This window comes from Nematolebias whitei, chromosome 7, assembly GCF_014905685.2.
Source record: "Nematolebias whitei isolate Nwh7 chromosome 7, NemWhi1, whole genome shotgun sequence".
NCBI lineage: Eukaryota > Metazoa > Chordata > Actinopteri > Cyprinodontiformes > Rivulidae > Nematolebias > Nematolebias whitei.
Window position 1 is genome coordinate 9,547,402 of NC_056504.1, and position 15,988 is coordinate 9,563,389.

The following is a 15,988-nucleotide window of genomic DNA, read 5'->3' on the forward strand; positions in this document are numbered from 1 at the left end:
TCCATCCATCCATCCATCCATCCATCCATCCATCCATCCATCCATCCATCCATCCATCCATCCATCCATCCATCCATCCATCCATCCATCCATCCATCCATCCATCCATCCATCCATCCTCTTTACCCACTTCTTCCTTTTCGGGTCACAGGGGTCACTGGTGCCCATTTCCAGCCGTCACTATATGTGAGACAGGGGACACCATGGACAGGTCTCCAGTCCATCACAGGGACATATAAAGACAAACAAGACAAACAACCATTCACTCTCTCACTCACACCTAGAGAGAATTTAGAGTTACCAATCAGTCTAAAATGCATGTTTTTTTTCCACATACCTCAACTTTAAAAGATGTGAACTGTTGCTTTAAACGTTAAGTGCTGTAATGAATAAAACAGAGTGGAAACAATAAACACTCCCAATGATGTCAAAAAAGAAAACTTAAATATCAAGCTATATGCTCTTTTGTTATAGTATAATCTAATATAATGATAATCTAATCTAATTTAATGACATTAATCATTAATGTTAATGTCAATATCGGAATTATAAGCAAATCACTGATATTTAAACATTTTTGTGGGAATTAGGTTATATGTATGGATACCAATATTTATTTCAAACAGAGAAAAATAAACACATTTTTATTAAAGATACCCACAGTAGGCAGGACCCAGATGGCAGCTGGTCCTGGTCTGTGTTCAGGTGTTTGTAACTGAGCAGTACAGTGAGCAGCAGCCATGCCTCAATAGGCAATACAGATTCATTTTAGTGCCTTCCAACACATCAATTCCTTTTGACTTTATGTTTAAACACCTCACAAACATTAAAAATAATTTATTTTAAGTCCTTTTCACTCTAAATCAGGGCTTTTCAACAGGCAGCCCAAGGAACACATCCAATCCCAGAGTTTGGCCCACCAATGAGTTCATTTAAAAACAGATTTTAAAGATTACAAAAATTTGTTTTTTTAGATTTTAAATAAAAAATAAAATAAAAAATAGAAACATTTATAAGATCTTGTAGTATGACATATCCTGAGATATATTCATACAGTTAAAACGGGTTCTTTCATTTTTCTGGACTGTGTAACATACGTGCGTTGAATGTAATAAAATGTGGACGTGAGACGTTAATTATCTTTGACTCACCAAATGAGTGGGTCATTTATTAACAGAATCAAGTTTAACACATCACACATTTACATTAATTGGCAAGAATTGGAAAATAACAACATAATTAATCAGCTTTACAACCAGGAAAACCATACGGCCATGATTTTCCGTTGCTTCACCACAGACATTTCTGAAAACATCTGGATTAATTTGCTAGCAGATAGGAGAGTTTAAAGATGGAAAGTGAAGTTTGTCTACAGAGAGATGTGTGAGGGAATTTGTCTGTTTTAACCAGAACATGCACGCTCCTTCGGAAATCAGCTTGTCCCAACAGTACACTTTTGGTGAAGGTCGACTTCTACCTTTTCTGAAGATAGATCAGTTCCGGCGTGAAGTCCCACTTCGAGCCACTGTTCAGCGTCTCCGTAAGAACAGCTAAAGACCTCGAGAGTCGTGTGAGGTTATCCAAACAGAAGTTATAATTCCCAAAATCGTCTCTGGTTCAGCTTGATTCTAATTCAGCAGCATCCTGAATGCCAGCGTTCTGCATTCAGGAACTCCCAAACTCTCTGCATTCTGAATTCCAAAAAACTCTCTGCTTGAACTGCTGCTCCATCTTCAAGACTGAGCTTACAGCAGCTTCAAGACTGAGCTGAACTCTCTGAGCTGAACTCTTCTGAATTCCAAAAAACTCTGCTTGAACTAGGAAGTGCCCACATTTTAAAGAGCTCTACTTCCGGTTCATTTGAGAGCCTTTTGATTGGTCGATGGACCAAAGCAGAGGTGTGGTTTGTGATGTAAGGTGTTATTAAAAGTCAAGGAAAAGATTCAGATTGTTTAAGAACAGACAGAAAGATATCATGGAAAAACCAGACTTCGTGGAGCCACTCACCAAGTATCTCGCTGTAAAAGTTAAACATGACATTTCTTTTCAGTAAACTTTCAGTTGACCGAAACTCGAACTTTGACACACTTACAAATTTGCTCACTTCAAAGAAGACGATCAAGAAATTGAATCATTACTCTGTAACGTACTCTAACTTGATTTCACTTTGAATTGAGGATTAAGAATCATTACTACTGTTTAAGTAAATAAAAATGATTAGTTCACTTCAACATGTAGACATTGTTTGAACCAAAACACTTTGATTATCAAAACATTTGTAAAATAGTAATGATCATAGAGAATTGTCTTTTTCCACTTGATTAATTCAAGAAAGAAAGTCTTAGGATGGGTTAACCTGTATTTCTGGATTCAAATCAATGAAATGACAGTTTCAGTCCCATATGGTCAGTTTTGACATCAGGCCTAGTCCACTACAATCTTAAATGACAAACATTTCCATCCCATTGTATAAATGATCTCAGTAAGTAGCAATGCAACTCAGTTTATCTGCCAGTGTGTTTAAATAAAAGAAAACGTTCAGATCGTTCTCCTTCTTCTTCTTTTGGTTATTCACGGTTGGGTTGCGGAGACAGTGGGTCCAGGAAATAGACCCAGACATCCTTGTTCCCAACAATATTCTCCAGCTCCCTTCTTGGGGGTCCCAAGTTGTTCCCAGGCCAGCGAGGACATATAAACTCTTCAGAGAGTCCTGGGTAGGACATGTCCAGAAAACCTCCATTGGGAGGCTTCCAGGAAGCATCCTAATCCGATGTCTGAATCACCTCAACTGACTCTGAATCTGAGCTCCCCTCGGATGGTGGAGCTCCTCAGCCTATCTTTAAGGCTGACCTCGGCCACCCTACAAAAGAAGCTCATTTCATGATCAAACCTCATGACCAGAGGTGATGGAACATGGATAAAACAGCAAATTGAGAGCTTTGCCTTTCGACTCATCTCCTTTTTCACCATGACCACCGAAGCAACACTCAATACTGAGGACTAGACCAATCCATTGATCAATCTCCCGCTCCATCCTTATGTCACTTGTGAGCAAGACGTCCGGATACTTGAACTACTTGAACCAGTGTCTGAGCACAATCAATGTGGGGCTTTGTCCCACTTACTCGTTGTCATTGTGCTCACTGAGCTTTCATTCAAACCCAAAATACTAACTACAGCTAAATGTATTAGAAAAAAAAACAATATTTGAACATACAGCAGCATGGTAAGAGATACTGTATATGACCTAATGAGCTTCAGCACCTGAAAACAGTTACTCAAGGTGTATTTTTATTACAATGAGGGACTCAAAACCTTTTCTAGAACCAGCCCAGCTGTGCTTATATCTGCAGAGGAAGCTTAAAGTCATAAAGTTCATTTTAACTCTGGTTTATTGCTCACACATCAAATCAAATTACAAATAAACAAAAAAACCTCTGCTGCAATTGATCAGGCTGAAAAAATTCTTGGCTCACCTCAAAGCGCTCTTTCTGAACTTTATACTGCCTCTGTGACCAGGTGTAAAAATGTTGGCTTTTCATGAGTCAATCTAAAAAAAAAAAAAATCTGATTTCGATCAACGTTGGAGCTGCTGGTGCATCTAACTGATCTGTACTCATGGTGCGCCTGTGAGTTTAGAATTAGACCATCATATTGTAATTATTGTGGTGAACTGCAAATAATGTACATCTTTGCATTAATACTATAGATTCTGACACAACCAGCTTCAGTTCTTTTCTCCACGACGTCTTTCCCTTATTTCCCTTGAAGCCTGTTTAGTGATTGTTGCCAAGAAGTTGTTGCACACACATTTGTTGTTGTCTTGAGCCAACGTAACACGCAGTTATGTAGGAATGATTTATTCTATATACATACTTCAATTGGCTGTACTGTACAAGATAGATAAATGAGTCAAAGTTATTTGCTTCTGATTCATTTGACAGCTTATTCTGTGCATTGAGATCCACTCTCACTTGTATATGGATCAGGTTGTGGTCTGGATAATGTGTTTCATAATCTCTGCAAAGCCACATGTCCGATACCCTCCAAGAATGGACTCAAGCACTAAAATAATCACTGCAGTGCATCAAAACTACATTTCATTCAAAATAATCTATTATCCACTAATGATCAGGATGTCCGTGTCAGAGAAGGGAAAGATGCATGAATCCTCAAGTCTGAGTGGTTTGGGTCCATTATGATGCCCTGATGGTTCACCTTGAATTTATCAAGTGGCCATTTTCCACTGTGATGATTAGGCTTAAAGGAATCATTCATTCTTTAATATTTTCTGCCCTGCCATCTGTAGTCCAGCTGACTGTTCAGCTCAGAGTCTGACTTTCAGACGTCAGAGAGAGGAGCTGAATGAGTCAAAGGAGAACACATGGGTCAAAGCTACTTCAAAGCATGACAATGAGTTTATTCAAAGTTTTCTGGTAACACTGAGGTTGAAGACATGATGTGAAGACAATAATGCAAATGATTTACTGTCTTTTGTGTAAATGAGGCTGCCCTTGCATGTTTGTAGCCATCACACTGTCTCAAACAAAAACATATGTTCCTTTGTCCTTACACAATCAAACTTTACCTTAACCTTACAACAGACTCTCCCTTTAAGTCTTTTCACCTTCAATGTCTCCCCTTAAAGTTTGCTTATAGAAATGTGTTTGTTAAAAATGCATGTTAGGTAATGTCTGTGTACACTGAGCTCATGTGCACGCAGAGGTGTTGATACATAAACAAAAAGCCAGGTATTTAAATTCTTGTTTCATTTTATTGAAATTTGAAGGTTGTCACTGAGGGCATTGATTTATCAGGGAAAAATGCATATCCCCCAATTTTAAGAATAAAATGTTTTATAGATCAGGCTATGAATAATAAATATGATCAAAGCCCCCCAAGAAAAGCCTCAGGAATGTATTCAGGAATAATAATTTCAAAGTTTGATGTGTGAATATGACACTAACCTGGAAATTGAGTCAAAGTATGAGGGAATGTTAGCAAAGATAACCATAGGACTTCCAGAGTTGACGATTTACAGTACATGGGGACATGGAGTTTTATTAATGTTTGCTAAAAGCAAAAGGGTGATCATGTGTCTGTTTGTGTGCTTGTTTGTTTCCAAAATATATCAAAGCCACTCGATAGATTGTGATGAATTGCTCATAAAGTAACAGTTGGATGTACTTTGTACATCTACAATTGATTAACTTTAAGGATTGACCTGATTAAAGATGACTACCTCAGTCAAGCATTTTAAGAAAACACAAAATTGCCATAAGTCAGTCAATGTTACAGAAATGAGATACAGTTTGGTGTGGTAGTAACTAAGAGTCTCAGGATGGTGCCCTCTGGTGGCTGGTTTCTTTCCATGCACTCCTTGGTGTCCCATTCTAATAACTATCCTTAGCTGTGTCACCTGCATGTCCTGTCCAGGTGTTTGTTGTTATGTCTCTTTAGTCTCTGTATATAAGTCTGTGACTGTGTGTTATTCGTTGTCTGGGCATAATCTGGTAAGCCTCCTGTGTTCTTGGTGTTTCCCTGTGTTTTCTACACACCTCTGGACCCAAATGAGTTTTGCTGCCAAGACAGTGTGTATATTTTGTATCATTAAAGTGTTTCTCCTTTTACCACCTGGTCTCTGAGTCCTGCCTGCACCATTGGGTTCGACCTGCTCCTAAAACGTGACCGATGCCCAAACCAATGAAAGAACCCAGCAGGTGGATTACTTGGGCTGAGTACCTGGCCCAAAAAGCAGCTTGGATAGCCTGGTGGGAGCAAGTGGAAACCTGTCATCAGACTGAGCTTCAGAAGACACTTCCCCTCAGCTTTTCAGTGGCTAACAGCCACAACACCCCACCTCCCTGTGTCTCAGTGAGGGCTGGCCCCAATGCCCCACCTCCTAGTCTCTCAGTGGAGGTTGGACCGGATGCCTCACCACCTTCCTGTGTTTTTGTGGGGGCTGGTCTTGATGCCCCACCTCCTGGTATCTCAGTGGGGGTTGGACCGTATGCCTTACCACCTTCCAGTGCTTCAGTGACGGTGGGTCCAGACACCTTACTACCTTCCAGCATTTCAGATGGGGTCCAGGTGGATGCCGCTCAATGTTCCTGCGAGGGGGTCCAAGTGGACGCCTCTTACCGGTCCTGTGAAGGGGTCCAAGTGGACGCCTCTCAGTGTTCCTGTGAGGGGGTCCAGGTGGACACCTCTTACCGTTCCTGCGAGGGGTCCAGGTGGATGCCTTTCATCTCATCAACTGTGTCTCCAGCACCTCCTTCTCTGATTTTGGTGGTGCCTGTTCAGTCCAGCGAGGCTGAACCTTCTGAGAGCCTGCCCCAGCCTACCAAGTGGCAGAGACTCTTTGGGGCTGAACCTCCTGAGGAACTGTCTTTGCCGGCAAAGAAGTAGAGACTTGGTGACAGCCCACCTTCATGGATCCCTGAGGGTTCCATGCTGCTCGAGGGTTCTACGTTGCTTGAGGGTTCCATGCCACTCCCTGCAGTTTCTACTACAGCTGCAGCCCCTGAGGTCTCTGTATCATAGCTGGTCTCATCATCTTCTGCAGTTTCCCAGGTCTTCACACCAGCTGCAGAACGTAAGGTTCCCATGCTTGTCGTTCCCTGTGCTGGGAGGTCATGGTCTCTCAGGGTGACCATCACTATCGACCACCCACGGGACCTGCTGCCACATGCTGGACAGCCCCCTGGCTTCCCCCTGAACATCTGTCCTGTGCTAGATGGCCTCCAGGCCATTCACCAGAACTGCTTACTCCTGTTGGACAGCCTCCCAGCTGTCCACCAGAATTACTTCCATCTGCTAGGCGGTCTCCCGGTCGTTCACCTGAACTTTTGCCACATGATGGACGGGATCCCAGCCGGTCCTTGGAGATGTGGTCTTGTGTAGGATGGACCTAACTAGACTTTTTTTGTGTGTTTTTTTGTCCTTCTTGTGTTTAGTTCCCAGGTTCCACCCTGTCAGTTTTTGTTTTGTTCCCAGTGTGTTTCTCTTATGCCCTCCATCCTGTGCCCCCCCCCCCAAAAAAAAAAAATAAATAAAAATTTGGGCTGTGGATTTTGGAGACAGGGGACGTTCTCAGGGTTGGGGGTACTGTCATGATGGTGACCTGTGGTGGTATTTTTTTTGCCCCGGCACTCCCTGCTGTCCCATTCTAATAATTGTCCTTATCTGTGTCACCTGCATGTCCTGTCCAGGAGTTTGTGGTTATGTATCTTTAGTCTCTGTAAATAAGTCAGTGTCTGTGTGTTATTCGTTGTCTGGGCATTGTCTGGTAAGCCTCCTGTGTTCCTAGTTTTTCCTTGTGTTTTCTACGTGCTCCTGGACCTGAGTGAGGTTTGCTGCCACGACAGTGTGTTTATTTTGTATCATTGAAGTGTTTCTCCTTTTTCCACCTGGTCTCTGAGCCCTGCCTGCACCACTGGATTTGACCTGCTCCTAAAACGTGACAGAATGATCCACAACACACACTCTAAGCTTTAACAGGTCTCACCAGATAAAAAAACAGCTACATTTCTGTCATTTCTCATCATGAGATGATCTTAGTTTAAAATTCTGACATCTCATACGGGCGATATACAGTACATTCCCTCAAGAAGCACTAGACCTTTTAGATTAAACATCAGCTGCTCTCTTTACTATTACCAAATACATGAAAGTTCAAGCTGGGAAGAACCAAGATGACGTATAAATGCCGATGATGTTGATGAACTTTATGAACTTGATGATACCTAACATGTTATCGGAGATTTATGGTTTCTGGAGTGTAGTCTATCACAGAAGCCACTGCAAAGCATGAATATGAGAGTCAACCTGAAAATTTTCATTCTGAAAACACTTTGAGTGTTTGTGGCCTCAATCATTTCTCTGCTGTTTTAAGAGAAATTTATCTTGATAGATATATGTTGCAAAACTCCATGTATTCCTTGTGCTATCCTGATAAACCCCAAGGGGTTAGGGTTAACCCTGCTCGAAAATAGCATGCTCACATGAAATTGAGTGCTTCTCAGAAATTCTGTTTAAATCATCTTGGAATCAGAAGTGTCAGCTTCACAGCAGATTATATTATTCCATAGAAAACATAGATGAAACAGAAATAAAGGACAATATTTTTTCCCTCGCCGGAAGTTTTTCCACATTGCTTCCACATTAGAGTATATAACCCCTTAGAAAATATAATGAAGACCAAACCCTCTAGGGAACCATGAATCTACATTACCCATCCAAAGCTTCATGCTGCCAAAGTAAACTAAAGTAAAGTTATAAAGGTTTAGTAACGAAATAGCTCAGTGCACTAGACCCTCAAAGTGAATGATCTGATAATCCATTTAACTGGTTGGTTGGTAATAAAATTGTGTACAGTTTTTATGCACATTTACACTTGCAATCATCTATTACTATCCCATGTTTATTGGTTTACCGTTCAGTTTTTCAACCAATGTAAAATTCAAGTTGAGTAGCTTCCATATATAAATCTATTTATATTGTTCTTCATCAGTTTGATATGAAGAACCTCTCGTGTTAAATAGATTTTCATGCTTTGCTGGTCTTGAAGAGTTGTTCACATTCATGGAGTTTGTGTCTCAAAGCCACACAGCAGCTCCGTCACATTATTTTCTCTCTTACAAAGAGTCTCTCAAACCTGCATGTCACCGCTTCCGTGCACCTTGCAGAAAGATTTAATAGAAATCCAATATATAGAATAATTACTAATTTTGTTGAGATGTACATTCATTTTATTTTACACTTGTTATCTTTTGTGTGTATAAAGTGGTTTTCAGCTCCCTAAATGACATTAAAAGTAATCCTTTATCATATTATTGTTTTGTTGTATTTTTCAGAAAGGGAACTTTGCTGCTGAATAACAGCTTTGCTCTGACAGCTGCTCTGTTGCTGTCACTGGGTGAGCTGTCAAGATCATTCGAAATGCTCATCATTGGTCGGGTCGTTATGGGGGTGAACTCTGGTGAGTAAATAAGCATGGCTTTGAATTCAGCTCAAGCACTTTTTAATGTTTTTTTTTTTATGCCAATTTTGATGTGAAACAAATTTTGGTGAACTGTAGTAATTGAGGTTTCAATCAAAGGCTAACAAATTCACCAGCTTTCAAACAAATCAGCACAAGTACCAGAGTTACTGAGCACAGCCTCAGAGAAACATTTTCAACTTTCAATTAAATGCAACCTCTTGACATATGATTAGGGTTTCAAACAAGAATCCTACAGATGGTGTGGGGTTCTTTCTGCTAAAATAGTAGGTGCAGTAGTTAATAAATTAAACTGTATGTCATTATCACACATCGCTGAAGGCAAGAGGAGTGATCAGGTTTTTACTTTTGATAATTTTTGCAATAGGTGAGTTGTCATGTTAGTTAAATATTTGATGAGCCACTGGACAAATTTTAAGAAAGCAATCAAGGGACCTGCTAACACTGCTAACAAGACTATGCCGCTAACAAAACCACACTGCTAACAGTACCATGATGCCAATGGGACCTAACAGAAACCTCACTGCTAACAATTATTATAAGTATTATGCTGCTAACTGGAACATGTTGCTAAGATAACCTCACAGTCATCAGAACCACTCTGCCAATAGGACCACGCTGCTGTAGATTTATTTATTTTTTTACTTTTGGTGCCTTGTTTCTGTATTTTTGTTGCATGCTTTGAATAAATCCTAGTTTATGTTAATGCTCGCATTAAGCGTGTAAAGTATAGCCGAACTGAACCTATGAGAATTGTGGTGCTGCTGTTCGATGTAAGCTCCACATGGAAAATTTAGTAAGGAAACTGAAAGCTAAATTGGGTTTCTTTTTCAGAAATTAGGGGTGCACAATATTCGATTTTTGGCCGATATCCGATATGCCGATATGTTAAAACTTATTTGGCCGATAACAGATACCGATACCGATACTTTATATACTTTCCTTTGTCAAAACATAGCCCTCTTATTTAGGCTTATTTGCTACAAAAATTGTGTAACAGCTGTAAGAGCTGGTGACATATATTCAGTAACGTCATCCATACAATATGCATAGCACTTTAACTTATATTAAATGAAAAGTGTTAAATATTATTTATTAGCATTAGTCACCTGTGATGCTGTCTCACTTGTGGAGGCTTGTTCTGAGTTTCTAGCTGCAGTGTGGGATCCTCTGCACTCTTGTGCATGAAGGACAGCCTTTTTAAGTTCAAAGTTTTTGTCTATCCATTGTACCATAAGACTAATCATGCTAACGGGGCTAATATGACATCCTAATGTCTGTGGTAAAACTCACCCAAGTGCTATCGGCTATTAGCTTCTCAATGACGTCGGAAATGACAGCTTATAACTCGGGTAAGGTTATGTCAGAAACATTTCTCAGTCTGGGGACGATGTAGTGAGGCTCAACGCAGTGCAAAAATCTTCAGAATCTGACATCATCACCAACGGAAAAAACCCTTCCACACCACAGACATTTTGAAATTTCCTCTCCACTGTGAGATCAGGTAGGCGTGCATGACATCATCACGTTGTGCTGCCGCTGCAGGTATCCTTGTCACTGGGTTGTCATACAAAAACAGTGCCTTTGATATCAGTGAGTTATTTGATGGAATGGCTGATGTATGATATTGAACTTTAATGCTAATATCAGCCGATACCAATACCATGCCGATAATATCATGGATCCCTATCAGAAATAGATCCTGTCTAACTCTGAATGCTAGGAAACACCTTGTAACTGCGACTTTCCTTCCCTACATTGACTATGGTGACATTATTTACATGAACGCTCCTACAAGCACCCTGCAGATGTTGGATGCTGCCTTTCATGGTGCGCTAAGATTCATAAATGGCTGTAACTACCGTACCTACCACTGCACCCTGTATTCACTGGTTAACTGAACAACATTAACTTCACGCAGACTCTCTCACTGGTACATTTTCATCTTTAAATCACTTCTTGGTCTGTTGCCTTCATACATCTCCTCCTACTTGTCTCTGCATGAGTGCAGCTACAGCGTGTGTTCTCAGTACATTATTACCTGCAGTGTTCCCTCAATGAGGACTGAACTAGGCAAAAGGGCCTTCTCCTGCTCTGCTCCTGTTTCCTGGAATATCTTGTAAAAAGATCTGAAGCTCTCGACCTTGACCTCTTTAAGTGGCTTTAAACATCTCTTAAGTTCATGGGAAAAACCAATGCAGACATGTTCTTGTTTTTAGTTTTCTACATCATCTTACAACCTAGCAGTTTTTTTGTTGTTACATTTTCTTTTAAATACCATTTTATTTTCACTTGTTATAAAAAACATTCTCAATTTGTATGCTTTCTTTTATGATTGTCTATTGTTGTCTTTGTTGTCCACTGTTGTCATCACTCTATGTTAAAATCAGGTCTCTCTTGTAAATGAGTCCCGGTGGCTCAATGGGATTATCTTGTATAAATAAAGGTTGAATGAATTGTTTTGCACTATTAGTGATTAGTGTAAATCTTAGATCTTTTAGGTGTTCGTTTAGAATATAACTTAGTTCATGTCTTAAATCCTTATTTGCTGTTTCTTTTTACACTGTATATTTTTGCTATTGTTGGATGTAAATGGGACCCTGTGTACACAATTTCGTTCCACCTCACTTACACATGCGATGTGAATGACAATAAAGAAACTTGAATCCTTGAATCCTTGAATGGTTGCATCTACAACTGTTCCACTTTTGGATTCAATCCTATTCACGTTGGCTGTTCCAGCTTTGGAAACCTTTTGTGTTTTCTTAGCAAACACAAAAACTCCACTTAACTCCAATAATTTAACAGACATTGAGCTAAACTTGGTGTTAGTTGTAGCTGAGCATCATTCTCAACTTAAACCCCAAGTACTCACTGATGACATAAACTTTTAAACCATTGCCACTTTGTATTGGAGTCAACTTTGTCTATTTCGTAGCAAAATCTACTGAACCACTGACTACTCTCCCCACCCCAGAAAGTAAACATTGGGTGTAAAAAAAAAAGGGTTGTAAGCTCAATCATCCAGATAGATAACAAAAAATAGGTTATATGGTGTCATCTGGACCAGTTTCTTTAAGTGAGAAACATTTTGTCCCCCATCCAGAGGACTTCGTCACTGTACAGCCTGCCAACCAGATCTGGTAGCCTTCACTGCTCTATGTGCTGCGTCCTCCTCAAGGAGGTTGGTTTAAAACACCTCTTTGAGGTTGGCAGACTTTAGACTGATGAAGTCCTCCAGATGGGGGATGAAACGTTTCTCACTTAAAGACACTGGTCCAGATGACACAATTTAACCTTTTTTTTGTTGAATGGGTGTAAAACAACATATAAGGATGGTGCCCTGTTGTGGTCATCCTGCGCCTGCACTCCGTGGTGTCCCATCTTTGTAATTAGTCATTATCTGTGTCACCTGCATGTCCTGTTTGTGTGTTTGTGGTTATGTCTTGTTAGTCCGTGTATATAAGTCGGCGTCTGTGTGTTATTCGTTGTCTGGGCATTGTCTGGTGAGATCTTCTGAGTCCCTGATGTTTTCTGTGTGTCATGAAAGAAGTAAGTTTTGCTGCCAAAATGCTTTCATTTTACCACCTGGTCTCCGAGTCCAGCATGCACCATTAGGTTCTACTTTTAAAGCACCATTTAAGACAGTATGCCCAGACCAAAGAATGAACCCAACAGGTGGATGACTTGGGCTGATATTCAAGCTCAAGAGGAGGTGTCTGTCTTCCGGGTGAGCGGGTTCCGGATTGAACCGTCCCAAAGACAGAGACACCACAGCCTGGAGATCAAAGTCCTACCCTCCCCACTTCTAGTGGAGGAAGAAGAGAAAAAGAGGGCACAGCTCCAGGATAATCGCCATAATAAGAGGGACAGGCTGCAAAGAAAGGTTGGTACAGCCGGCTCCCAGCTCCAGCCTTCACCCATTTCTCCCTATGTGCAATCGGACGAGTGGTGGGGAATTTCACAGAGGGAGGGGCAGTCGAGCTCCCACTCATCAACAAAGTAGCTGAGCGCAGCCCAATACTACCAGGATGGGTAGCTTCGTCCTGAGTCAGCTGACATTCCTCTTGTGGCTTGTTCATCAAAGATGAATCCAGAACAGACCCACTGAACTTCTTTTGGCATTTCCTGCACATTCCATGTACCCCACTCAGCCTGGTGTGGCTGAGCCTCAGAGAACACTCCCCTCTCAGTTTGGGGAGACTGAACCACTAGGGACGTTTGCTTTCAGTGTCCCGGTGGGTGACACCCACAACAGCCCACTTTCATGTGTTTCAGTGGGGTCTGGTCTTGATGCCCCACCTGTCAGCGTCTCAGTGGGGTTTGGACTTGACAACTCACCACCTCGTAGTGTCTCAATGGGAGTTGGTCCTGACACCTCACCTTATTCCAAGCCTCCTATCAGTCCCAAGCCTCTTCTGGGCTCCACACCTCTTCTGGGTCCCAAGCCTCTTCTGGATCCCAAGCCTCTTCTGAGCCCTGAGCCTCTTCTAGATCCCAAGCCTCTTCTGGGCCCTGACCCTCCTGTAGGCCCTAAGCCTCCTGCAGGTCCCGAGTCTCCAGAAGGTCCTGAGTCTCGTGAGGGTTCCACACCTCCTAAGGGTTCCGCACCACTTCCTGTGGAGTTCATGCCACTCATTCATCCTTAATGCATCCTGAGAGCCAATAAATCTCTTAAGATCTCACATGAGATCATGCATACTGTCATTTAAAAGGTTTGACCCAATCAGATACAACTCCATCTTTGTCATATGATAATCTTAGTATGACACTGTAACATGAGATGCAGCAGGTGACATGCTTCAGGGAAGGTTAGGTCTTTCATTTAGTTCATTTCGTAGTTTTTTTTCCATCTCAGTGAACAAGAGCAAAACGTTGATTGATGTTCAGTATAGCTTGATTGTCTATTAATAATTCAAAACTCATAAAACCACCTTTTTCTTTTTGAGAACTCTTCTGTTAACCACAGAATAAGAGGGCTTATTTGATGTGAAATTAAATAAACTTTTTTTGTAAATACAAATCAAAACTACACAATTTTATGCGTGTAAAACTAATAAAAAATGGTACAAATATGGAATAAAAAAATTAAAGTATTATTTTATTGTATTTTTTAATTGAAATGAAATGGATTAAAGGCTGTACTCCACATATATTATCTTGTAATAATGAACTGCCTTATCAAAATCTGTATTATTGGTAATTTATAATTTTTGCCTGACAGTTAAGTAGTAAACCACTCGACAAAAAAGTAATTATTAGAAGAAAAAAATTAAACAAAGTATAAAAATACAAACTGGAAATATGACGTAGCACAAAGTAAAAATACTGGGACCAGTTTCATTCTATTACTGCTTACCAATGACTGCAGCTTATAATAATTGACACAAAATCAATTGTTTTTTAAATAAAGTAAACAAATTTAAAATCAACTCTGACAAGGATAAGTTGTCAGAATTGCAATCTTTGGCTCTTCCTCCAGGAGATGGAGACTTCCTGATGCACTCAGTACTCCACAAACGAAAGGATGAAGATTATCTAAACTACAGCTGCCTCAAAGGATTATTCCTTTTAGTTTTCTTACTAAATTCAAGCCCACAGGCCAATTTAATACACATCTAAAGTAACATTTGCCTCAGTTCAAGTGTTCAGCTGTCAGAGCAGAGCCTCTGTTAGTCCTCACAAACTAAACAGTCTAAGATGCAGGCTGAGTGTTTCACAGATTGCTCCAGGCTACGGATCCACTAAAAGTGTAACAGTTGGGGTATGTATTGGGTTTTATAGCTCTGTCAGTTCACAGTAACCATGAAGATTCTTTCAGCTCTGGTTAGAAAGGGTTTTTAAGGAATAGCTTGTATTTGGAAATGTTGTTTCATGTAAAGATCCTGAGTGATTTCTGCGGTTGATCTCTCTGTGAACAAGCTCAGTTTATTAAATTATAGTTTATTTCTAGCTGGGAAGTCAAACAAACAGTGCAAACTGGACCAAGCCAAACTGGACTGCTGCTGTCAACTCATATCTATACAATTTGTAGCAATTCATTCAATAGTGCCTTTATAGTTCATTACATCACTGCCACTTTCCCATTATATGGTTTATTAAAGAAAATTATATTGATATTTACACTGTTGATAACAACAGCTCCTTTGTTATGTTGCTCAACATGTTCCAAGCAGTTAATTCAGTAAAAAGATAAAAACATATTTAATACAGACCTTTCCACAGAACACCTTTTCATAAAACCTAAACTGTGATTAAACATATCTCTGATCTGTCATTTCTCCTGCTAGGTATAGCTCTAAGTGCCCTGCCCATGTACCTGGGCGAGATTTCTCCAAGACACATCAGAGGCTTTATTGGTCAGTTCAACTCCATCCTGATCTGCTTAGGAGTGTTCACAGGGCAAGTGCTGGGACTGCCGCAGCTGCTGGGTCAGGTTAGTGTGCTGAACAACTGAAATACAACTAAATATCCATCATGTTTCTCTGCATAAAGCAGGTTTCAGAAGCTGTCTTTTTTTAATTACCTGAGTAAACATATGAACAAATAATTATCATAACTGGCTAGCAAAGCACACTTGATATAGTTGTTGACATGACTGTCGTTTTGATTAGCTGACACACGATCAGCGAGGGGCTGGATGCCACGCTTAAACTCACATGGAAGAGGAGCACAAAGAAACACAATCTGTGCTGTTATCATGCTGTGGCATGTCAGCAGTGGGCAGAGTGTGAACACCATTTAGACGTGGCATTAACTGGATTACTTGCTCAGTTCCAGCTGCACAGAAACATATGTGCCCACCTCAAAACCAGAAAACAGACACAACAAGGCTGCATGAAATTTGCATGCCCTTCTGTGCAATGATTCGAAGGCAAACACTAATTTTTGTTTACTTATTCAGTGTCACATTTACTGTATCTCTTTAACAAACAGAATAAAAGAGCATATATATATATATATATATATATATATATATATATATAT

General features: G+C 40.4%; 1 protein-coding gene across 1 annotated transcript in view; it reads left to right on the top strand.

Moving 5' to 3' along the window:
- Nucleotides 1–15,988, top strand: part of slc2a9l2 (solute carrier family 2 member 9, like 2) — a 221,143-nt gene that overhangs the window by 25,917 nt on the left and 179,238 nt on the right. Inside the window, exons 4-7 of the mRNA XM_037679110.1 lie at nt 5,876–6,404; nt 6,648–6,899; nt 8,856–8,980; nt 15,292–15,437. Coding sequence (XP_037535038.1) covers nt 5,876–6,404; nt 6,648–6,899; nt 8,856–8,980; nt 15,292–15,437 — 1,052 coding nt within the window. The remainder of the gene's footprint in view (nt 1–5,875; nt 6,405–6,647; nt 6,900–8,855; nt 8,981–15,291; nt 15,438–15,988) is intronic.